This window comes from Bubalus kerabau, chromosome 23, assembly GCF_029407905.1.
Source record: "Bubalus kerabau isolate K-KA32 ecotype Philippines breed swamp buffalo chromosome 23, PCC_UOA_SB_1v2, whole genome shotgun sequence".
Classification (NCBI taxonomy): Eukaryota; Metazoa; Chordata; class Mammalia; order Artiodactyla; family Bovidae; genus Bubalus; species Bubalus kerabau.
In genome coordinates this window covers 35,531,134-35,553,912 of record NC_073646.1, presented here as the reverse complement: position 1 = coordinate 35,553,912, position 22,779 = coordinate 35,531,134, and the positions used below count along the sequence as shown (strand labels likewise).

The 22,779-nt window shown below is 58.4% G+C and overlaps 3 protein-coding genes across 4 annotated transcripts; 1 reads left to right on the top strand and 2 right to left on the bottom strand.

Moving 5' to 3' along the window:
* Nucleotides 1-39: 39 nt before the first annotated feature.
* ALKBH4 (alkB homolog 4, lysine demethylase) lies at nucleotides 40-10,141 on the bottom strand. Its single transcript, XM_055562391.1, has 3 exons — nucleotides 9,961-10,141; nucleotides 6,869-7,066; nucleotides 40-3,537 (listed from the first exon to the last, which is right to left on the bottom strand). Exons 1-3 carry the CDS (start codon nucleotides 10,081-10,083, stop codon nucleotides 2,947-2,949), a joined length of 912 nt encoding a protein of 303 aa, XP_055418366.1. The 5' UTR covers nucleotides 10,084-10,141; the 3' UTR covers nucleotides 40-2,946.
* Nucleotides 10,142-10,181: 40 nt separating this feature from the next.
* Nucleotides 10,182-16,296, top strand: LRWD1 (leucine rich repeats and WD repeat domain containing 1). Of its 2 annotated transcripts, XM_055562390.1 has the most exons (15): nucleotides 10,182-10,383; nucleotides 10,884-11,118; nucleotides 11,215-11,331; nucleotides 11,725-11,862; nucleotides 12,098-12,202; nucleotides 12,457-12,579; nucleotides 12,661-12,763; nucleotides 12,927-13,036; nucleotides 13,203-13,410; nucleotides 13,879-13,951; nucleotides 14,042-14,182; nucleotides 15,299-15,390; nucleotides 15,581-15,736; nucleotides 15,818-15,930; nucleotides 16,016-16,296. In XM_055562390.1, exons 1-15 carry the CDS (start codon nucleotides 10,304-10,306, stop codon nucleotides 16,160-16,162), a joined length of 1,941 nt encoding a protein of 646 aa, XP_055418365.1. In that variant the 5' UTR covers nucleotides 10,182-10,303; the 3' UTR covers nucleotides 16,163-16,296. The 2 variants fall into 2 exon arrangements, with proteins under 2 accessions (XP_055418365.1, XP_055418364.1); XM_055562389.1 differs by lacking the exon at nucleotides 12,098-12,202.
* Nucleotides 16,297-16,621: 325 nt separating this feature from the next.
* On the bottom strand, nucleotides 16,622-21,111 carry POLR2J (RNA polymerase II subunit J). Its single transcript, XM_055562401.1, has 4 exons — nucleotides 20,919-21,111; nucleotides 19,533-19,622; nucleotides 17,536-17,710; nucleotides 16,622-16,817 (listed from the first exon to the last, which is right to left on the bottom strand). Exons 1-4 carry the CDS (start codon nucleotides 20,969-20,971, stop codon nucleotides 16,782-16,784), a joined length of 354 nt encoding a protein of 117 aa, XP_055418376.1. The 5' UTR covers nucleotides 20,972-21,111; the 3' UTR covers nucleotides 16,622-16,781.
* Nucleotides 21,112-22,779: the final 1,668 nt, after the last annotated feature.

Genomic DNA, 22,779 nt, shown 5'->3' with positions numbered 1-22,779 from the left:
AGGCAGGGGAGAGGCCGCGCGACACGCTTACACACTGACTAGGAGAACAGCGTTCTTGTAATTTATTTTCATCCGGCAAGTTTTCCTGGCTCCAGCCTTTCTAGTTCCCAGAGGTATGGGGCAAACAGTTTCTGTGAGAACAGAGCTGACCATGGGTTGGGGACTGGTGATGGGGGTCACCCTCAGGGCAGCCCAGAGCGTCCTGAGGCTGGAGAGTGAGCTATCTGGAGCTGCAGCAGGGCAGTCTGGGAAGGACAGGGAAGCATATTTACAGGCTAGAAATTTGGTTCCTGGAGGTTTAGCCTGATTGTGAAGAGGGTTCCGAGTACAGTGGCCTCTCCATGGTGAGAGGAGCCAGTGTGGGCTTGCCCTATTTTCCTCTGAAAGGAGCCTTCCTGGTGCTCATAAAACAAATGCCTGCAGATACACAGAGGCCGTTTCCAAAGTGGAACACAGTCTCCTTTTAGTACCTGACCAGAAGCAAACTCACGGGTTTCTATTTTGGACAAACTGCCAGGGCAGAATGTATTTCAGTGTCTTCTAGGAAGGTCTGTGCAGGACAAAACCACACAAGCCTGAGTGGATTGAGGCGCATCTACAGACCTTATCTGTCTTGTGCTGAGAAATGCACTATGCATGACGTCATGGAGACCACATGTGGTGTACACCGCCCCCCGCCCCCCCGTCCTATATATGGACTTTTTAAAAACAGTTGCCCTGGATTGAACTGAATAAATAAAGCTACAACTTGCTCTCTGCTCTTGGTGGGCGGCCGTAGGGAGAGGGGATGCTCAGAAGCCCCTCCTCCAACCACTGGTCACCAGTGTCCCAACAGGCTCCCAGGTGAGGGAGGTAGAGGCCCCCTTATTGAACACTTCTGTCCTTTACTAAGAAAAAAAATTTTTTTTTGTTTCTTTTGCCATACTGTGCAGTATATGGGATCTTGGCTCCCAACCAGGGATTGATATCATGCCCCCCTGCAGTGGAAGCACAGAGTATTAACCATTGGACCACCAGGAAAGTCCCTTTTATTGTTCTTAACGTTCTGGCACTTCAATCCAGAGGGCCAGCCTGCCTCTGCAGCACAAGATAACTGGGCTGCAGTCAGTCGTCTTTGTGTGTGTGGCGGGGGAGGGGGGCAGAAAAGGCCTGGGCTCAGTGCAGAGCTTTGGGCCAGCAAGCCCATTCTGAGCATTTCCTGTGCGCGCTCAGCCAGCCTGCAGAGACAGTCCTGACTCAGATGCCTCTGGAAGGGCAAAGGGAGAGACGGGACAGACCAAGGCTAGAGACTCCTCACTAGGCCCATTAAGACCCTGCTGAGCTGTGTTTCCAGCCCCTGACATCCCTCTCAGGCTGCTGGGGACACAGGCAGGCAGGTTTTGCATCCATCTCTGCAGGAAAAGCCTAGAGGACACTGCCCGGCCTCAGCTCAAATGGGGCCCTCTGTTGGCAGAGCACCCTGCAAGCTCCATCCAGGGGCCGGGCTGCCCTGAGGCCAGCCTGTCAAGCCCCCAGCGAGCAGACCGTCGGGTCTATGTGCCTGCTTGGCAACCAATGTGGCAAGATGGGCTGGAATTCTGGCTGCCTTGCCCAAATGCCACCCTGAGGGGTATGAGGGCTAGGGGGAGGTCACAGTACCTGAGAAGCACCAGTCCCCCACCAGAAGAGGTGTCTGGGAGCCCACTGCCCTCCACGGCCAGCCGCTGGGCCTACTCAGTCCTGTTGGGTCTCTGCCAGGGCCACTACGCAGACAGTGCAGAGTGGCCAGTGGCTCTGCACTCCTAACAGCTCTTGGAAAGTTCCAGATTCCAGAGGGACCGTGAAAACCAGTGCTGTGAATGTCTCCAGGCTGTGATGGGGCACTGGTCCCCCAAGTTTGGCTCCTAGCATGTGGCTGGTGGGCCAGGTATATTGTCATATAAGCAGCAGGAGACCAGGCTGGCCCCCCAGACTGCACTGCCATAACTTCCACCTCCACAGGCTGCTCCTCACCTGGCCGCGGGGCACAGCCGCTCATCCAGGTCACCACCTCACAGCACTGGCGCCAGGCAGGAGCCACCCTGTGCTGTCCTGAGCTGAGGAGACTCCTCCACAATATCTAACATCGCTGGGGGTGGGGGGCCCAGGCTCCCAGCAGACTGCCCCATTACCACACCCCACACCCCATGGCGTCAAGCATGATCTGGGCAGAGCCGGCTCAGAGGCTGTCAGCAGTCCTGACGTCTGAAACAATAACCACCTCACATCCTCTACCAATCCACTCTCCAATCCAACACGTTCCCTAAACCAGGGGCCTGGGAACTCCCTGGCGGTCCAGTGGTTAGGACTCGCTTTCACTGCAGTGGCCTAGATTCAACCCCCGGGTCAGGGAACTAAGATCCTGCAAGCTGCGTGGCATGGCCAAAAGTAAATAAGTAAAATAGTAAATAGATGCAGGGACTGCAGGCTGGGATGTTCTGCAACCTTGTTGTTCAGTGGCTCAGTCGTGTCTCTGTGTCTCCGTGGACTGCAGCACGCCAGGCTCCTCTGTCCTTTGCTATCTCCCAGAGTTTGCTCAAATTCATGTCCACTGAGTTGGTGATGCTACCTAACCTCTAACCTCAGTTACCCTCTAACCTCATTAAGACAGATGGATAAAGAAGAAAACAGTCTGAAGGGGTACCAACCATTTTTAAGCTCAAATTAGGCCACTGCCCTCAACTGTGACAAACAACCCAAACCAGTGGCCACCGCGCAGGTCCCAAGGGACCGACCCGGGCCCCTCACCGTGAAACCATCCCGGGTGGGGCTCGAGCTGCCAGGCGCCAGGGTGTGTCCAGCAGTCTCCCCTTAAGACCTGAGAAAGACCCTCGTGCTGGGCGCCCCCTTTGATGCTGACCACCGGTCCGCTGGGGAGCCAGCGCCTCCGCCAGGCCCAGCTGCCAGCTCCCCGTCCCGGGCGGCGGCTCACGTGGTGGGTCTCCCCTGAAAGGAGAGCGCCATTTGCAGGAGTTCCCGCCCCAGTTCCTGCTGCTTCCCTCCGGGGCCGAACTCGGCCGACAGCTCCCGGAAGGTGACGCCCACGCGCCGGGCCCCGACGTGCCGCCGGTGGATGGCGTGCTTCCACTGGTGCCGCGCGCCTCCCCTGAGCACCACCAGGGAGCGGCGGGGCAAGGGGACCGCCACCTCCACCTCCTGGCACGGGACGGACCGGCTGGGGGCCATCGCGCTGTCCACCAGGGCCTCCGGGAAGCCGGATGGGGCCAGGCAGAGCAGCAGGCTGCCAGGCGCGTCCCGGGACATGGACAGCACGGTGGGGGACAGCAGGTTGAGGCTCACCAGCCGCTCCCCCCACAGCCAGGCGTCGTCCAGGTGCGGGTCGATGGCCGAGCCGCGCTCCGGGCAGTAGTCCAGGTTGCACTGCTCCACGGGCCGGAAGTCCTCCAGGATGGGGTAGAGGCTCATCCGCCGCACCACCTCCCGGCTGAAGCTGGGGAGGCCTCGGAAGCTGGCCATCTTTAGCTTCTGTTTCCGGAAATTGACTTTGGGGCCGTAGTCCTGGAGGATGAGGATGAAAAGGAGGTGGGGGATTGGCTGAGTTTACAGAAATGGCATCACACGCCAGGGCAGAAGAATCCTATCACAGACACCAAGACAAGCCATGATGTCTGACTTCGTGGATCTGACATTTTGGCAGAAGGAGACAGACACCAGAGAGATAAATACGAACAACAAACACCAGCTGGCAGTAAACGCCACCGAGAAAAACAAAGCAGGGAAGGGGATATGGAGTGTCGGAGGACGCTCCCCCCAGGCACCGCAGGAAGCAGAGCTGGAGACAGGAGGCCCGTGTGTGGGTGGCGTCCCCCGGACGCCGTGGCCAGGAGTCAGGACCTGGGAAGGAGGAGCGGCCAGGCAGGGCAGGCGGGAGGGCAGGCCCGCCCAAGGCAGTGTTACCCAGCTGGTCAACACTGGGCTTCAAGACCACGAGGGAGGAGTTCCCCAGGACCCAGAAGTGCTTCCACTTCTAGCCTCACTGAAGAGAATGGAGACACGGTCCACATAGAAACCTGTACTCGAATGTTCACAGCAGCACTGCTGACAAAGGCCAGCAGCGCGGCCTCCCTGCTGGTCCAGCGGCTAAGACCGCGAGCTCCCCATGCAGGGGCCCGGGTTCCACCCCTGGTCAGGGGACTAGATCCTACATGCCGCAGCTAAGTTCATCTGCAAGTAAGACTCGGTACAGGCAAATTTAAAACGTCAGAAAGTGGAAACAACCCGTGTCCACCAGCCGATGAATGATCAACAGAGCGTGGTCTAGGAACAGAGAGGGGTCTATCCATGCGATGGAATAATGCTGAGTCACAAAAAGCAATGAAGTCCTGATATGGGGTGCAAAGCGATGAACCCGGAGAACATGCTCGATGAAAGATGCCCGACACAGAGGGTCATACCCCACTTATAGGAATGTCCAGAAGAGGCCAACCCACAGAGACAGACAGCAAGTAAGTGGTTGCTGGGGGTTAAGGAAATGCAAAGTGACTGGCAATGGGTGTGTGTTTGCTCTGGGGTGATGAGAATGTTCCAGAGCTGGACAGTGGTGATGGCCGCACAACACTGGCTACCTGAAAACGAAAGCACTGACTTGCACACTTGAAATGCGGGATCTTATGGTGAGTGGCTTCCAAAAGGAAACACACACACACACACACACACACACGAGAGGAGCCCTGTAGAATACAGCTCGGATCTGAGGGGTGAGAGGGGAGCATGTATCCACACTCCTGCTCCCTGGGGGCCCCTCCAGTGGAGGGGGGCCCCACCTGGTGGTAGAGTCTCCTTCTCTGTTCTGCAGGAGCCAAGGCCAGCTGGCTCCTTCAGGTCACCCCGACCCGTTGGCAGCAGCTGGCAGGAGGGCCACAGGCAGAAAGAAGAGAAGCCAGAGCCCGAGGAATCCCTGGGAGGCTGGGGTGACTGCCGTGGGGACAGCAGCAGCGGAGACAAAGGTTGGGCTGGCGGCCAGCACAGGGTCTTCAGGGCATGGGAAGGCCTCTGTTCACGCTGACATGGGAGGCCTGGAGGGCCTGCAGTGGAGCAGCGACTCTGACCAGATGGTGGGATCACTTCCTACTGAGACGGATGGGAGCGGCGAAGGCTGCGCAGGGAGTGTGGGAGGCAGGTGGCAGCAGCGGCCGGGGGTGAACGTTCTCAGATTCAGGACATGTTTTGAAAGAGTAAAGAGCTGACAGGAATCACCAGTGAAAGCCAGAGAGGACTGTGGAAAGATCCAGGGTTTCTGGTCTGAGTAGGTGGAAGGTGGAATGCACCAGCTCAGCTCCGGACTAACAAACAGGAGAAGCTGGGGCTAGAGATACGAGCACGCGAGCCCTGAATTTTTTGGACCGGGCCTGAGATCAGCTACGGGCGTCTGGAGAGGGAGGAGAGGCCTAAGAACCAGTTGCTGGGTTTAGGGGTGGGGGTCAGCAATGAGGCAGTTTCAGAGTGAGTTAAGAGGGAGCAGGAGGAGAGGAGCTGAACAGAACAGCTAACTCTTTTGAGAAGTTCTGCTGCAGAGATGAGAGATATGCAGCTTCCTGGGAGGCCAGTGGGAGAGAGCCGACCTAGAGAGAAGGGAGCTGGACAAGGGCTTCTGAGAAGCAGCAACCAGCCCGAAGCTGAAGAGGGGCTCGGAGGGAAGCAAGGCACAGGAGAGAAGGGAACCTCGGTAGATCCGTGTGTTTTCTCAGAGAGGCCCGGTCATCAGTGGAGAGGGAGGAGGGGAGCGAGGACTGGAAGGACAGCAGCAAAGCCGACGACCTGGGGAGTCAGCACGTCTCTGAGCATGAAGGGCCCGGCTCAGGATGGAGAGCCAGAGCCCCGGGGCCACCTGGGGGTGGGCGTGCGGGCTGGACCCGACCAGGGCTGTGGGTGAGCGGAAGGAGTCTGACAAAGTGAGAGGAGAAAGGGTGAGGGACACCCGAGGAAGTGCCTATGCTAACTGGCTGGGGGGCCAGGGGGAGTCGGGGGGTGCGCACGGGCAGGGGACGCAGAAAGGGAGCCGATGGCTGTCTGGAGCGGGGGAGGACTGCCAGAGATGAGGAACGGAGGAGACAGGAGTGGACCCAAGGACAAGGGGGCTGTGATCCCAACAAAGGGAAGCTTCAGGGTTTGGAGGCCAGAGTATCGGTAGGAACAGGCGTGAGGAGATTCACAACTGACCCAGAGAGCTGCCGACGGGGGTGGGGGCGTCTGGCAGCATTCCACAGGGCTTCCCTGCGGGCTCGGTGGTAAAGAATCCTCTACGCAGGTTTGACCCCTGATCCAGGGGGATCCCACATGCCTCGGAGCAACAAAGCCAGAACTATTGAGCCTAATGCTCTAGAACCCAGGAGGCGCAAGTACTGAAGCCCCTAGAGCAACAAGAGAAGCCGCGGCAATAAGAAGCCCTCGCACCACAGCTAGGGAGTAGCTCCCGCCTGCTGCAGTGAGAGAAGAGCCCGCACAGCAATGAAGACCCAGCACAGCCAAAAACAAATAACTAAATTCAAGGAATTAAAAAAGAGGCACTCCATGAGAGTCACCAGCACTAGGCCAGCTGGGGAGAGGCCGGAGAGAGCTGGGTGGCCGTCTGCTTCTGAGCGCCAACTCATAGGAAGGTAAACAGGCCGTGCTCTGGGCCCTTCCCCAGCATCCCTATTCAGCAGCCCTGCCCTCCCACAGCCCTAGGTCAGCTTGTCCGCTAATGGCTCTGTGGGGTGGCTGCAAAGGAAAGCATGGAAAAGGAGATAAGCACAGGGGCTCCAGGGTCAGGTGCCTGGCAGGGCCCTGCAGCGTGACTGGCCAGAGAGGGCAGGCCCTCCTCCCCGCACCTCACTCTGGCCCAGCCTACCTGCTTCCTCCGCCCAGACTGTGAGAGCTTCCAGGGGTCGCGGTCCATCAGCTGCACCATCTCGGCTTCTTCCTCTGGGGTCACGAAGTCCTCGATCAGGGTCACGCCTGGGAAGGGGAAGGCCCAGCCTTCAAAGTCAGACTCCTCGGCCCCCACGGCCCAGCCAGTGTCGGGGTAGTAAATGAACCGGTGTGTTTTCTGCAAAAGAAAGACAGGGGTATCAGAGCTTCTGGAGCCCTGGCTCACACCCCACATGCGCCCTGAGAAGCTGCCCCGCCCAGTGGCGCACCCTCCCTGGCAGCACTTTGGGGGGCAGCTGGAGTCTCCAGGGAGGTGGGACCCCTGCCCAGCCCCCGCCTTGCTCAATTTCTCATCTGTAAAAGGAGAGTACACAGGAACATTCTTTCGTCTTCCACCTTGCAGGTGAGGTGACTGAGGCTCAGCAAAGTTAAGGAACTAGCCCAAGGCTGCACAGCTGGGGAGCAGCCTCCAAGGCCACACTGTTGCTGTGGGCACTGTCTGTTCCCCCCAGGCTAGTGAGGCGTGTGTGAAGGCAGACGGCCCTGATAGGGAGCTGGAGAAATCTGCTCCCCTAAAGCTGAGGCCTAGGGTTGCCCAGGGGGGTGAGTTCACATGCTGGGAAGCCAGAGGGAGAAGCTCTTTCCAGCCACAGTGGGGGTGTCGCTGGGGCCTCCCTGACACGGCGGCAGCCATGGGCACTCCCTGAATTTCTCACCGAAAAAGGACAGAGGGCTTCCCAGGTGGCTCAGTGGTAAAGAATCCACCTGGTAAGGCAGGAGACGTGAGTTCAATCACTGATCCCAGAAGATCCCATTCACAGTGGGGCAGCTAAGCCGGTGTGCCGCAACTACTGAGCCTGTGCTCTAGAGCCTGGGAGCAGAAACTAGTGAAGCCCGCATGCCCTAGGGCCTGTGCTCTGCAACAAGAGAAGCCACGGCAACGAGAAGCCTGTGCACAGGGACTAGAAAGGAGCCCCAACTAGAGAAAAGCCCACACAGTAGTGAAGGCTCAAGAGAGCCAAAAACAAAAAATAAATAAAATTTAAAAAGAAGAGCAGAACTTGCCAGTCACCTAGAGGAGTACCAGACTGATGGCCTCCTGTGGCAGGGCCTCCGGCCAGTGACCCAACACGAGCCCGGCCAATTACCAGGCAGTCTTTGCTCTGGAGCTTCCGGCTGGGTGAGCCAAGACTTCCTCAGATCTGCGCGGGAGTTGGGGGTGCCCCCTGCCTCCTTCCCGTGTATGTTCTAGAGGCACTGCCAGCACCCCCGACTCTGAACCACCGCGTCCCCCTCCTGGCACCTCACGCAGGACACACAGAAAGTAAGGACTCCTCCTGTACATTTCACTTGTTCCTCGGGCATCAGGTGGGGAAGGTGCTACCCGCTACAGTGCCCGGAACCTCCACACCCTCGGCCATGGCAGAGTCCAGACCTCTGGCGAGGTCTGAAACACTTTTTTTTTTAAGAAGTAATTATGGTGAAATATATACAGCCACATATATTTTATACATAAGACTGATCCTCAACCATATTTTAAGTGCACAGTTCAGGGTTGAGTATATCACACTGTCGTGCAACCAATTTCCAGAACTTTCTCATCTAGCAAAAGTCTACCTGTTAACTTAAGAGAACGAACTTGCAGTTGCCGGGGCTGGGCGGTAGGGGCTAAGGATGGGGTAGAGGGATAGTTAGGGAGTTTGGGAAGGACAAGTACACTCTGCGACATTTAAAACCAATGAGGTCCTCCTGTATAGCACAGGGAACTCTGCTCAATGTTACGTGGCAGCCTGGATGGGAGGGGAGTTTGGTGGAGAATGGACACATGTATATGTATAGCTGAATCCGTTCTCCGTCCACCTGAAACCATCACAACATTGTTAATCAGCTATACTCCAATACAAAATGTTAAAAAAAAAAAGTCTATCCGTTAAACAACACATCCCCTCTCTCCTTTGCTCCAGCCACCGTGCACCCACCACTCTCCTTCCTGTCTCCGTGACTCTGACTACTTTAGACGCTCTACCTGAGTGGAATCATACAGTTTGCCTCGTGACTGCCTTATTCCACTCAGCATAACGTTTTCGGGTTCATTCGTGTTGTAGCACGTGCCAGACTTTCCTTTCTCCCTTTTTCGGACTGAATAATAGTCCGCTGTATGGACGGGCCGCATTTTGTTCATCCTTTCATCTGTCCATGGATACCTGGGTTGCTTCTGCCTTTTAACTCTTCTGAGTAACTCTGCTATGAACATGGGTATACAGATATCTCTTCAAGACACTGCTTTCAATTCTTTTGGGTCCACATCCAGAAGTGAGATTGCTGGGTCATATGGCAGCTCTACATTTAATTTTCTTAGGAACTGCTACTGTTTTTCACAGGACCTTCTTAACTTCCATCAGAGACACGGTTTCTTCACTGGCTTCCCAACCCCCTTTCCTTCTTATCCGCTCCTTCCCCTCGGAGGAACTTTCTAAAGTTCACATGTGATTTTACCTTTAAAACCCTCACGAGCTCACCACGGCCCTCAATAGGAGCCCAGCCTGCCTTCCGTGGTCAGGCCCCACCGGCCTCATCTCCCTCCCCTGACGCATCACCCACCTTCCCCAGGCCTCGGCCCAAACAGTTCCCCAGCTGAAGGCCCTCGCTCTGATCAAAGGCTCTGCGTCCTTCTTTGTTAATTCGTAGGATTAAGGAATCTCATTTCCGTCCAATGCCTCCTGGGACCCTTTGCCCCGAGTTTCGGCACCCTCTGCTCTCGTCCTGTCGTCTTCCCACGGGCAGGTGAGGTTCCCAGCCCAACCCGGGGCGGAGGGGCAGCGGCTACGTCTGCTATCAGACTACCCCCAAGTTCCATAGGTGAGCCGCGGCCGGATTGCACCGACGTCCCAGCCCCTTCTCCACTCCAAGCCCACTCCTCAAATCCCTCATCTCTTCACCTCGCAACACCCCCATCTTCAGGGCCGCTGACACGGGCTGATCCGGAACCTGTCTTCAAGGCCAACTTGGGCCTCAGTTTCCCCACACGAAGCACGGAGTTGTGGGCGCGGCGGCCCCTCTCCCACCCCTCACCTGCGAGGGGTGCTGCCAGGGCGGGTCACCTCCGCGCTGCCGCTCGCAGATCAGACAGGTCCTGATGCCCTTGCAACCGCATTCCCGAAGGACCTCGGGAGGCACCACCGCCGCGGCCGCCATGGCGCCGTCCCGGCGGCCAGGGCGCAGGTGCAGGGCCGCGGGGGCCGCTGGGAGTGGTAGTCCTTGCGCAGGGCGCGAGGTTCGCGGGGACGCTTCCTTCCGGTGGTCGCCGCCGCGGACGGATTCGCGCGGCGCCACCTCCTGGACTGAGGCAAGCGCTGGCGCCAGCATCGGATTCCCGTGCTGCGGTTCGGACACACGCGGACCGCGCCTCCTCGCCATGGCCCCCCTCTCGACGCGGCTGCTGATGCAACGGGGGCGACCCAAGAGCAACCGGCTGGGGAAGATCCGGAGCTTGGAGTAAGGGCCGGAGCCACACTGTCCGCCACCGGGGCCTGGGTCGGCGGGCAATCGGAAAAAAGCCTGGGATTCTTTCTCTCTCCCTTCCCGGCCCCGTTATCACCCCGAGTCTTTAAATACTCGGGCGACACGCCGTCCTCTCCTTATGAGATGGGTCGCGGCGGGGGCGGGGGGCGGGTTCTGGAGCAGCGTTGCCCCAGAAGAGGGCCTGGGCTGCTAGGGAGACAGTCTTGTAGAAAGAAGATGGAGCAACCTGTTGAGATAGTTACAGGGGAGCTCAGAGAGCCCCCCCTAGAGGATCAGGAAAAAGCCTCTTGGAGGTAGCCAGCTGCCTCAAGTTCTAAAGTAGTTATAAACGGAGGCGATGTTGGGGATCAACTGCACAGGCAACAAGAACTATCAAGAGAAAAGCCATCGGAGGCCCCTGGGCTGACGTGGGTGTGGGGTGGGAAGTCGGTGGGCCTGCCCCCTGAGCCGGCCCTGTCTGCTCCTCTCCCCAGCCTGTCAGGGCTGAATCTGCTCTCAGAGGACTTGGACCACAAGCTCCTGGGTCGCTTGAAGCAGCTGCAAGAGCTGGACCTCTCCGACAACCAACTGGAAACGCTGCCCGCCGACCTGGGCCTGCCCCACCTGCACGTCCTCCACTGTGCCAACAACCAGCTGAGTGACGTCACCCACCTCTGCCAGTTCCCGCAGCTTGAGGAGCTCAGCCTGGAGGGCAACCCCTTCCTGACAGTAAGTGGGTGCCCGCAGCAGCCCCAGGCACTCGATGGGCTGGGGCTCAGCCACAGACTGGGCGCAACCCCGAGCCGCTCTTCCCTCATCCCCCAGGTCAGTGACAGCCTGAAAGTCACCTTCCTCCTGCCCGAGCTACGTAAGTTCAACGGCAAGGATGCTTCCACCACTCGCTCTAAGGCAGAGAGCCTGAACCGGGAGCTGACCACCAGGGTGAGGAACGGGGAGGAGTCCCCGGAGCTCGGGAGCCTTGAGTGAGTGGCAGAATGGGGTATCTGGAGGACTCCGAGAGGGGCCACAGCGGCCCTGAGACCCTACCCTGACCCAGGGCTCTGATCTTGGCTGTGGTGCTTGGCCTCTTGTTCTTGTGCAGGCAGGCGATGTTGAGACGCTTTCATGGTGACGCTGCGCTGGGCCAGCTTTTCCCTTCGGGGGCTGTTTCTCCCTGTGGCTCGCTTGGGTTTGTGCAGCCGCGAAGGCTGTGGTTCCTGGAGGCTTCCCAGAGGCGATGAGGGCGACGCCTCTGATCCCTAGAGACAGAGGCGCCACAGAAGGTCCAGGAGAGCTGGGCTGGCCTGAGCCTAAACCTGGTCCCTCTCGTGCCAGGTCGCAACTCACTGGAAGAAGTTCATGGCCGCGCTGAGCCCAGAGGAGCAGGCCCAGGCCCAGGCAGACTTTGTGAAGTCGGCTGTCAGGAACGTCCACTACGGGCCCGTGTCGCTCAGCGAATTCACCCAGTGGCGGGTATGCTCTCACGCCGCTGTGCTGCCCATCAGCCCTCCCAACTCCCTCCTCCCTGGCTCCCACAGCCCGAGTCACCCTGGAGGTCACTGGCCACAAGAGGACGTGGGGAGTAGGGCAGGTCAGGGAAGGTGGCCTGGGGGCTGGAAAGACACTTCCCCAGCTCTGACTGGCTGTCTGGGAGGGGCTTGAGGCCCCAGGACCGTGCCCGGCTTCCTGATGGCCTGCTCCCACCCAGGTGCGGATGATCTCTGAGGAGCTGGTGGCCTCTGGTGGAACCCACGCGTGTGAGGCAGACATGCCAGAGGGATCCCACAAAGCCACAGCTACCCAGCAGCCCAGGGTGAGTGGGGCTCCCGGGCTCCCGGGCCTGCCTTGGCTCTTCCTGCCTCAAGAGGCATTAGGGAAGTGGGGGACCTTGAGATATGCCCAGGAGATGGTCTCCTGTGCTTGAGGGGGTTCTCTCTGACCCTGGTACCTCTTGCCTCCCATACCCCAGGAGGGTGAAGTTGAGTCTGTGACAGGGAGGAGGTAAGCCCTAGGCAGATGGGTGCCCGGTCAGCACGCCTCAGCCTGCCCCTGCCCTCTCCTCCACAGGCCAGGCCGGTGGCCTTGAGGCGGCCAGGTGATACCCCACTCAGCCTCTCCCCCCAGAAGCGGATGTGCACCTCCCCGTTGGCGCCGGTGGAGGGCAGCCTTGTGGGCTCTGACAGCAGCCAGGTGAGCCCTGCATGGTGGCAGGGAGGCGCAAGGTGGGAGAGGGCGGGGCAGCCGTGACCGTGTGTCCGCACCGCCCTGCAGCTGGAGCCCCTGCACTTCCTGCAATGCCACAGCAAGAACAACAGCCCCAGCGACCTGGAGACCCAGCTCTGGGCCTGCGCCTTCGAGCCAGCCTGGGACGAGGGTACACCCTTCGGGGGCAGGGGCCCTGGGAATGCCACCTTCAGGGGCTACCTGGGAGGGTGGGGAGCAGGGAGGGACAGAGAGCTTAAAGTGTCATCCAGGTCAGGGGGAGCGACTGCCGTAGACAACTGAAAACGTTTTCACCAGACTGACCTCCCAAACAGGGCAGGCAGGGGCTGCGTCGCAGACCGTGGCCACGTGTGGTGGGGAGGCCGTGTGTGTGATCGACTGCCAGACGGGCATTGTACTACACAAGTACAAGGTGCCTGGTGAGGTGAGTGCCAGCGCCTGGCTCCTGCGGGATGGTGGGCAGAGCCTTGGCTCCTGGGGGCAGAAGTGTTGAGGTCGCGGGGCCAGACTCGGCCGCCTTTGTCTTTGGTGCTGGACCGCGGTTCCGAAGTAGCTCTGCCCCTCAGTGACTGCTCCCCTCCCCGCTCCAGGAGTTCTTCTCTGTGGCCTGGACCGCCCTGACGGTGGTCACACAGACCGGCCACAAGAAGCGCTGGAACGTGCTGGCGGCTGCGGGCCTGCGTGGGCTGGTCCGGCTGCTGCACGTGCAGGCCGGCTTCTGCTGCGGGCTCATCCGGGGCCACAAGAGGGCCATTGCCACCCTCTGCTTCAGCCCCACCCACGAGACCCACCTCTTCAGTAAGACCCTCCTCCCACACCCCCCAGGGCTCCCCCAGTACCCGTGTCCTGCAGCCTGGCACCTCAGGGCTCCTCCCTGGGGCGGGCCTCACACCAGCTGCCAAGGTCAGCTCAGACTGTGGTAGGAAGCACGAGGCTTCAGAGACACCTGACCCGGCTTCAGATTCTGTCTTGTTCCCCCAACCCGCCCTGCAGCCTTGGAGGTTTCTCAGAGCTAGGGCAGTGTCTGCGATTGGGTGGGTGCTCCAGCCCTCTGGATGTGGTGAGGTGATATCTGAGCCGTAGCTGCCTGGTGTGGGGCACGTTAGGTTCGAGCAGGATAAGGACAGGGCCCCGGGAGTCCTGTCTCCCAGCTGTGGCCCTCCCTCCCTCCCTGCCTTGGGAGCCTGGTCTCCACCTAGGATGCAGCCTGCAGGAGGCAGCGGGGTCTTCTCAGAGACACCTGTCTCCTTCCCATCCCCTCGCCAGCGGCCTCCTACGACAAGCGCATCATCCTCTGGGACATTGGGACACCCAACCAGGACTACGAATTCCAGGCCAGGTGATGCTACGAGGCAGGACAGCCCGGGACGGGGGGTGGGCGCACCCGAGTCTGCAGCCTCACGCCCTCCCGCCTCTCACCTACTGGCAGCCACCTGCTCACACTGGATACCACCTCCACCCCCCTGCGCCTCTGCCCTGTTCCCCCCTGCCCGGACGCCTACCTGCTGGCCGGCTGTGAGGGCGGCTGCTGCTGCTGGGACGTGCGGCTGGACCAGCCCCAGAAGAAGAGGTGAGCACGGGCAGGGGATGCCCCGAAAGCCCGTCCTCAGAGCCGAGCAGCTGCAGGTCCGAGGGTCTGACCCCAGGCACACCTGCCAGGGGTAGTACCTGCACTATGCCCCTCGCCCTGGGGAGCCCAGAGGCAGTTTCCAGGGCCCTATTTGCAGAGCTGGGGTGTCCGCACCTCCTGCTCATCTCTCAAGGAAAGATCACTTTCCAGCACCCCAGGCTGTGATCACCTCATCACTGCCCAGGTCCTACCACTCACCAGCTGTGGGACCTTCCCTTGTCCAGCATGATTTCACCTGCGAAGTGGGGACAATAACTCACACCCCAGGGCTAGTGGAGGGCAAGGGGGATGGTGTCTGGGCTGGGATGAGGCCCCGGGAAGGCCAGGTTGAGGCTTGTGGCTCTTGGACCCTGGGAGAGCTGAGGCAGTGCTCGGGAGGGAAGCCCTGCCCTCGAGGGTCCCAGAGCCTGGTGGAGGAGACAGGCATTAAAATCACACAAGGCGTGATTGACGTCAGCGACAAGTAAGGCGCTCCGAGAGGAGCAGGGCGGCTCAGGGGACTGAGGTGACTGGTGGCAGAGGGACAGGTCCTCAGGCCTGTGCTCTTCACGGGCCCCAAGGGTCAGGTGGGCAGACGGAGGGAGGGTCTTCACACAGAGGGAAGCGCAAAGGGCAGTGGCAGGGCGAGCCGGCTGACCAGGGAAGTCTGGCCAGAGCTTGGGAAACCGCAGGGAAGGCAAGGGCGAGGTGGCTGGGCCAGGGGACACCAGTCCTGCGGTCCCTGGTGAGGTACTGAATTTTAACCTAAGTACAGGGAATAGCCTGGGGAGAATTTGAGGGCAGGTGGCAGGGGAAAACTAGAACGACCTCTCAGCACAGACCAACTGCCACCGGGCAGTGGTCCAGACAGGTGTTGGTGGCCCCCTGCCTCCTCCCCCCTGCCCACCCACATCTGCCTCCTCCCCAAGTCCTGTGATGTCTTCCCCGCATCTCAGACGCGTCTGCCTCTTGGGTCCTGAGGAAGTGCCCAGCAGGGATCTGAACGAGCACCCAGCTTTGATGTGTGTCTCTTCCTGCAGCCTTCTGGGCTGACCAGCATCTTCTGCTGCCCCACAGGGTGTGTGAAGTCGAGTTCATCTTCTCCGAGGGCTCCAAGGTATCCGGACAGAGAGTGGACGGGCTGGCGTTCGTGAACGAGGATGTCGTGGGTGAGTGAGCCCAGCTCCAGGGACAGTCTGGCTTCTTGGGACCCCACTGGGCCCTGGCCAGGCCTTCTGGGGTGACTTCTCTGTGGGCGGGGATTTAGGTCCAAGGGTTTCTGAGGGGGCCCTCAGCATGGACCAGGAAATGTCTGGAGAGGCACCCCCCAACAGGCACAGCTCTTCCTTCTCCCGTCAGCCTCCAAGGGGAGCACCCTGGGCACCATCTGCCTGTGGAGCTGGAGCCAGACATGGCAGGGTCGGGGCAGCCAGCCCACGGTGGCCGTGGTAGTCCTGGCTCGGCTGCAGTGGTCGCCCACCATCCTGGCCTACTTCTCCCTCAGCACCTGTCCTGGTGAGTGGCCCACCTTCCTTCCCTGCCCCCGGCTGCCCCCCAAGTTCTGCCCCACCTGAGGCTCCATTCCTGTCCTGACAGACAAGGGGCTTGTGCTCTGCGGGGACGAGCAGGGCAGCGTGTGGATCTATGACGTCAGGCCCCTCCTGGCGCAGCACTCCCCACCGCAGACCGCCCTGCAGGCCCCCACGCAGGTAGGCACGCAGGGGGCTGGTGCTGCCCAGGGGCCCTGCTCAGGAAGCAGAAGCAGCTGTTCAGCCCCCTCTCTCTTCCCCCCAGATCCTTAAGTGGCCCCAGCCCCAGGCGCTGGGCCAGACGGTGACCAAGACGATGGTGAACACGGTGGTGGCCAACCCCGCCTTTACCTACCTCACTGCGCTGACCGACTCCAACATTGTCGCCATCTGGAAAAGGGGCGAGCCCTGAGCGCACGGGCCCGCCTCCGTCACAGGGCACCAGGGACACAACTTAACTTATTCATCTTTGGGGGTAGTGACGGGATCTTTATGTCTGTGAGTGTTTTTGTTTTTTTTTTATTAAAACGCTACTTTGTAAGAGAAGCCCGGGGAGAGCTCTCTGTGGGCCCCATCCCCGCGCTGAGTGAGGCCGGCTGGCCAGCCCTGCTGCCGAGGCTTCCAGAGCAGAGACTCTTGGAAGTACGCAGGTTTTCGGTTCCCTTCTGCTTGAGACAGCGCCTGGCAGCCCCAGGTTCCCAGGGTTTGTTAGAGTGAGTTAGCTCCTGCCACCTTCTCAAGACAGAGATCGGGTCTGTGGGCCGGTCCACTCTGAACAAGGCCCCCAAATGGTGTCGGAACAGGTCCTCTACCTCTACTGAACTGACGGTTCTTTGGCCTTGAGGTCATCTCTGCTCAGCCCGCAGCTGGGTCGTTTCTGGTCACGCTTTATTAGGAAAATAAACCCAACTCTATATACAGAACACATCGGTGTCTGGGGGTGGGGGCGGGGAGCTCACTGGACTCTACAAGGAGGCCCATGGCTGGAGGAAGTGCTCTTGTCCACCTGGAGAAGAGCCCGGAGCAGCCAGCTACTCGATGCCTTCCTGCTTGTCTTTGATGGCCACCTGTCGGGGAGCGAGGATGTTGGAGACTCAGCCCCAGCCTCCCTGACCAAGGGCCACCAGGAAACCGCCACTGTGCCCCTCCCCAGAGTGCAGCCATGAGCTAAGAGAAGCAGCAAGCTGGGGCCCCAAACATTCCGGCTGCTGGGCAGGTGCCCCAGGGACCCTGGAGCCAGCCCACCCACGCCATCATTCCCCCGCAGCCCAGGTCCTGTTGCCCGGGGCAGGAGGGAGTCGGTGGGCAGGGGTGCTTCCTGGTGGCTCCGGAAGCCGTGGCTCTTTCTCACTCTCAATTATGCCTAGACTTTGAAGACCCCTGAATAAACAAGTGTGGCCACACCCATTGGGGCTTCTTGATGATGGAACCCCCAGGGTACAGTGAGCTGCACCCTGGACAGATGGACCACAGGGAGCTGGCACCACCAGGAAGAGGTTTGGCGGGGCCAGCCACAGGCAGCGGGCCCCTCACTCCCACAAGACGACCCAGGGCACCAGGGGAGGTCCCACCCCCAGATGCAGAGCGCAGGTTCCAGGCCTCAGCTCCGTCACCCCTCAGTCCACACTTGCTGGATGCTGTGGCGGACATCCCTGCTTGGTCATCACTCCCTTCCCCGCTCCCCCAATAAGTCAGAGGCAATCCCCCGGGGGCCATCCTGGGTGAGGGCATACAGGCTGGTGTCTGCAGGGACCGCCCCCCATCCCCCCTACAGCGGCACCTCACCCGGAAGCGCTCTTCCAGCAGGGACAGCTCGCTGATGAGGTCGGTGATGGCGTTGGTGAAGGCCTCCTGGGGGCTGTAGTCCGGCGTGGTCTGTACCCGGATGATGATCTTGTGCTCCAAGGGGTGCGGGACTTTGTAGCCAGCAAACAGCACCTGTGGGTCCTTTAGGAGCTGCCTGAGACATGGACGGGCATGGTGAGGGAGGCAGGGTGCTGAGCCGAGTGCACTTAGGGCTCTGGCCCCTTTGTGGCCTTCTAACCAAAGGTCTCCCTGTTGGCTTGTGGCCTGAAAGCACACGCATCTACTCCTGACCTTTCAGAGTTTGTGTTGCGGTCACACACCCCCACCCCAGCCCCCGCAAAAATCTTGAGTTAAACAGACACCTGAAGATGACAGAGCCGGTGGGGACTCCTCCCATACACACACCTACAGGCACGAGGGTCAATGACCCTTCCTAGGGAACAGGGTTTCCTGCCAGCTCTGCCCTCAGGGGATGTCAGGGAGCCTGCAAAAGCCCCAAAGAAACCTCCCAAAGCAGGAAAAATCCAGCCAGCGTCCAGTAAACAAACAAACAAACAAACAAAAAAGTCCCATTCCCAGCCCCCAAAGAGCATCTGGCAGAGTAAATAAAGGCAGCAGGTGGAGAAGGCCCTAGGCTCTGAGCACTTAATGAAACAGAAATGGAAACCCTCTGGGCAACGCGGGCTGGCAGCTGCCGTCGGCACACACGGGGCCCCGCTCCACGAGGTTGTGAAGCCTGTGCCCTGGGCACCGGGAGGCTTCCTCCTGTGCAGCTCTGTCAAGTGTGAGGACTCCCCTGGTGGCCCAGCAGTAAAGAATCTGCCTGCCAACGCCAGAGACAAGGATTCGATCCCTGGATCAGGAAGACAACACATGCAACTTAGCAGGTAACTAAGCCCGTGCGCCACAACTATGGAGCCCGTGCTCAGAGCCCGGAGCCGCAACGACCGAGCCCACGTGCCGCGGCCACTGAAGCCCGGGCTGCCTGTGCTCTGCAGCAAGAGAAGCCAGTGCAACGAGAAGCCCTCACACCGCAACTGGAGAGTAGCCTGCGCAGCAATGAAGACCCAGCACAGCCAAAAGTAATAAAATGCTTGATAAAAAGTGTGCACACCAAGGGAGGGGGGGGCCTGGCATAGGAGGGCACACTGGGCTCACACGGGCGGGGGGGCCGCAGCAGGACCCCAGAGACAGCCTGGGTGCAACCCTGGCATGGTGCTGGGCGGGAGTCATCCAGACAGAAGGTGGGCAACCCCGCCCCCTAACTCACACCAAGAGATAAACAGGCTCCTGCCTGCGGCCTCAAACGTGCACACCTGGGAAAGGCTTGGCTTCACTGACAGCGTTTTCCAGCAGCGAGAGGACAAGTTCCTGGGCCAGAGTGGCAATCCCACCGCTGGCCACCTACTGGGCCAGGACTTACTGGTGCAAATACCAGGCGTCAGGTAACCACCAGGACACCGGATGACCAGAGTCCCTCTCCCACCTGCTTCCCTTATTCTACTGTCAATCTCTGGCACGTACATCTTGGAATGCCAGGTGTGACTGACGTCACTATTTGTGACAGGGCGGCCAACCCTGACAGCGTCTCGTGAGCACAGAGCCTCAAGTGGGCCTCCTTTTCTGTGGCTCACTGTGCATTTACTTTCTTTAGTCGGATAACTGAGCCAACACAGAGAAATGGCTGCAACACCAGACATGGGGTCACTGTCATTTGGAAGAAAAGAAACTGGGATCTGTGAATTCCCACAGCCAGCTCCCAGGACTTTCTGGAGCTCAGAGAGCCTCGAGAATGTCTTCTGGAACTTATGCTTGGCCTCTCAAAAAGCCCATCAAACATAACTCCCAGGACTTCACTGGTCATCCCGTGGCTGAGACTCCATGCTCCCAATGTAGGGGGCGCAACACCCGGTGCAGCCAAGTAAATAAATATTTTAAAAAACACAATCCCCAAAAGCCACTGACTTGGAACTTACGATTTAATGATGTTTCCTAGCGTGTGGTCCTCCTTGTTGATGGTGAACAAACAGGCATTGGGTACTTTGGTGTCCTTGTTAATGGTGATCCTAGGAAGAGGCAGAGGCAACAGATTGGGGGGGTGGGGGGGTTCCTCCCTGGAGTCTAAACCCTGTCCTCCAAGGCAAGCTTAGGCCCTACCTCCTCCTGAGAGCCCTTCCCCATCTCTTCATTCCATACAAACCTCTCTGACTCAGAGAAGCCCAAACCCAGCCACACCTGGAACTGTGGGACCCTCACCTACTCTGAATTATCCCTTCTTCTCAGAGCAGAGCTTCTCAACTTTGGCACCACTGGTATTTTAGGCCAGAAAATTTTTTATAGGGGGATGTCTGGTACACTGTAGGGTATTAGCAGTAGCCCTGGCCTTTACCCACTAGAGACCAGAAAAGTTTGCAGACACTGCCAAAGTCCCCTGGCGGGACAAAGTGGCCCCCCAGGTTGAGAACCACTGCTCTCAGGGGAGATTGAAGTGGCTGGCAAGGGGCTACGGGCTAGACTGCAGAGACCTGCAGTTAAGACCAGGCAGCTAAGAGAAAGAAAAGCCAGAATTTCAGATGGTCTTCTGGAGGGACTTTCCTGACAGTCCAGTGGTCAAGAGACCCCGCTTGCACTGCAGGGGATGCGGGTTCCATCCCTGGTCGGGAAAGATTCTTCCCCATGCCACCGCAGCGTGGAGAAAAAAACAAAGCAAAAAAATGGGTCTTCTTTGTGCTGAATCCTAGACTAAGCACTTCACATAAATTACCTAATTTAACTTCCCCTAAGAGAAAATTCTGTGACTCAATATACTAATAAGCCCATTTCTCAGATGAGGAAAGTGGTTCTCAGGCAGATTAAGTCACTTGCCCAAAGACACAGAGTTCTTAAGTGGGGGATCCCCAGGCAGGCTATCTGAGCACTGGACTGCATTTTCCTTCACCAGCAGACAATGAGGAATCACTGGAGATTTTACACCGGCGAATGAAGATCCGGTGTGAGTCTGACAGCCATCAGACTGTCCTCTGGATGCAGCAAAGAGGATAACGGTGCCGGGTGGGAAGACTTTGGAGCCAGAAACCCTGGGTTCGAATACAGATCGGCTAATTTCTCTGAGCCTGGGGGAGTTACTTAACCTTTCTGAGCCTTGGTTTCTTCGTCTACAAAATGGGGCGGCTCACCACCGCCCAGGACTGTCTTAAGTTTGGCAGACACGGGTGTCGCGCATTCGGCGAGTAGACGCTCGAGCAAAACCTGCTTCTGTCTCCCGATAGAGGACGGGCAGAGAAGCCCCAGAATCTGCGGGTGCAGACGGTCGAGGGCCCGCGACCCTCCCCTCGTCCCTGACCCAGGTTGGTTCCACTTACTTCTTCTCGCCCTCGAAGAGCAAGAACGACTCGAAGGCGGGAGGGGCGTTCATCCTAGCGTCGCGGCCACCTCCTAAACCGCTGTAGCAGCCACCGCCGCCTCCAGAGCCCTACCAAGCGACCACTTCCGGATTAGCGGCTGCTTCCGGATTACGCCAGCAGTGCCAAACCCGTGTGAGGATCGGCTCGTTGCCCCCTATCGGTCTGGAGGATCCTGCGCAGGCGTGAGAAGCCGCCAGGCGTGCTCGTGGCTCTGCGCATGCTTGAATCTAGAAGCTCCTCTCCGCTCACCTGCGGGTCCTGGCGTCCTTTGGCTCTCGGTGGGAACGCTGAGGGGTGCTCTTTCAGTTCTTAGACATCCTGTCTAAGCCAAGCGGGAAGCCAGCGATGTATTTCCCTCTGCTCTCTTTGTCCCTTTATCCCTCTTTGGAAATGTGCCCTTGGAGTACACAGCAACAGGCTCTTGAATGGAGAAGGAAGCCTTGTGGTAGTGGGCAGGTGTGACCCAAAGGGACGGAAGAAACCTCCCCTGGGCTAGACTGTTGTGTATGAAAAAAATCCCCGTGCCCACACAAAGGGCTACAAGACCCCTGGCCGGGTTGTCAACTGACTTTCCAGGTGGGCTTGTAGCCTAGTGAGTTTCTTGTTAGAGGAGGGAGGGCTAGGGAGGAAGCAGGTGTAAATAGGTGGGGACACACACACACACACAAATGTCTGCCATTTCAGTAAACAAAGAACGGTTGCCCACTATCTAGTTACCAGCCCCTGACAGTGTGCCCTGAAGGGAGTTCAGGATGGAGAAAAACAGGATGCTGGCCCTAGACAGTTAGGATGCATATCTAGAAATCACTTCAGTGAGTCCACATTCTTGCATTTTCCCAAGAAAAGCACTGAAATCCTTGAGTGTCTGTCTTTTGTGATTCAGTTCAGTTCAGTCGTTCAGTCAAGTCCGACTCCTTTCAACCCCATGAATCGCAGCACGCCAGGCCTCCCTGTCCATCACCATCTCCCGGAGTTCACTCAAACTCACGTCCATCGAGTTGGTGATGCCATCCAGCCATCTCATCCTCTGTTGTCCCCTTCTCCTCCTGCTCCCAATCCCTCCCAGCATCACAGTCTTTTCCATTGAGTCAACTCTTCGCATGAGGTGGCCAAAGTACTGGAGTTTCAGCTTTAGCATCATTCCTTCCAAAGAACACCCAGGACTGATCTCCTTTAGAATGGACTGGTTGGATCTCCTTGCAGTCCAAGGGACTCTCAAGAGTCTTCTCCAACACCCCAGTTCAAAAGCATCAATTCTTCGGCACTCAGCTTTCTTCACAGTCCAACTCTCACATCCATACATGACCACTGGAAAAACCATAGCCTTGACTGCCGGGGTCCAGCCCTGGTGGATCAGGGAATTCGAAGCAGGGACGGCGGCGGCGAGGATCAGGAAACAATTGCTTAATTAAATGTTAATTAAGGATATAAAGAGTGGTTAAATAAGGATAGCTCAGTGAGGAAATTCAGTGGAGAAAAGAGGCTGAATAACTCAGCCAGAAGGTGAGAGAAAGAACGACATGCGGAGACCAAGTTTCGGTGAACAAGGCCCGCACTTTATTTTCCAAAGTAGTTTTTATACCTTAAGTTATGCATAGAGCATAATGGGGGAAGGGGTAGAGTCATGCAGGAAGCCAGGCTTTCTTCCTGCAAACTTATCATATGCAAAAGTTTAGGTGATTTGCATCATCTTCTGGCCCAGAGGCCTGTTAACATCTTAAGACCCTTTCTTCAGAAAACTTATTTTTCTCTAAAGGTGATTAGTCAGGCACCACCCTCCAAAAGCATTAGATAAAGTTGCATTCTTACAGGGCAAAGG

Excerpts from the sequence above, each read along its gene's own strand:
- POLR2J (XM_055562401.1), bottom strand. The coding sequence starts at position 20,971 with ATGAACGCCCCTCCCGCCTTCGAGTCGTTCTTGCTCTTCGAGGGCGAG. Across the intron at positions 19,623-20,918 it reads CTCTTCGAGGGCGAGAAGAA|GATCACCATTAACAAGGACA; the intron begins GTAAGTGGAACC and ends GCCTCTTCCTAG. Across the intron at positions 16,818-17,535 it reads TGCTGGAAGAGCGCTTCCGG|GTGGCCATCAAAGACAAGCA; the intron begins GTGAGGTGCCGC and ends GCTCCCCGACAG.
- LRWD1 (XM_055562390.1), top strand. The coding sequence starts at position 10,304 with ATGGCCCCCCTCTCGACGCGGCTGCTGATGCAACGGGGGCGACCCAAG. Across the intron at positions 13,037-13,202 it reads AGTACAAGGTGCCTGGTGAG|GAGTTCTTCTCTGTGGCCTG; the intron begins GTGAGTGCCAGC and ends TCCCCGCTCCAG. Across the intron at positions 14,183-15,298 it reads GACCAGCCCCAGAAGAAGAG|GGTGTGTGAAGTCGAGTTCA; the intron begins GTGAGCACGGGC and ends GCTGCCCCACAG.
- ALKBH4 (XM_055562391.1), bottom strand. The coding sequence starts at position 10,083 with ATGGCGGCCGCGGCGGTGGTGCCTCCCGAGGTCCTTCGGGAATGCGGT. Across the intron at positions 7,067-9,960 it reads CCTGGCAGCACCCCTCGCAG|AAAACACACCGGTTCATTTA; the intron begins GTGAGGGGTGGG and ends TTTCTTTTGCAG. Across the intron at positions 3,538-6,868 it reads AGTCTGGGCGGAGGAAGCAG|GACTACGGCCCCAAAGTCAA; the intron begins GTAGGCTGGGCC and ends CTCATCCTCCAG.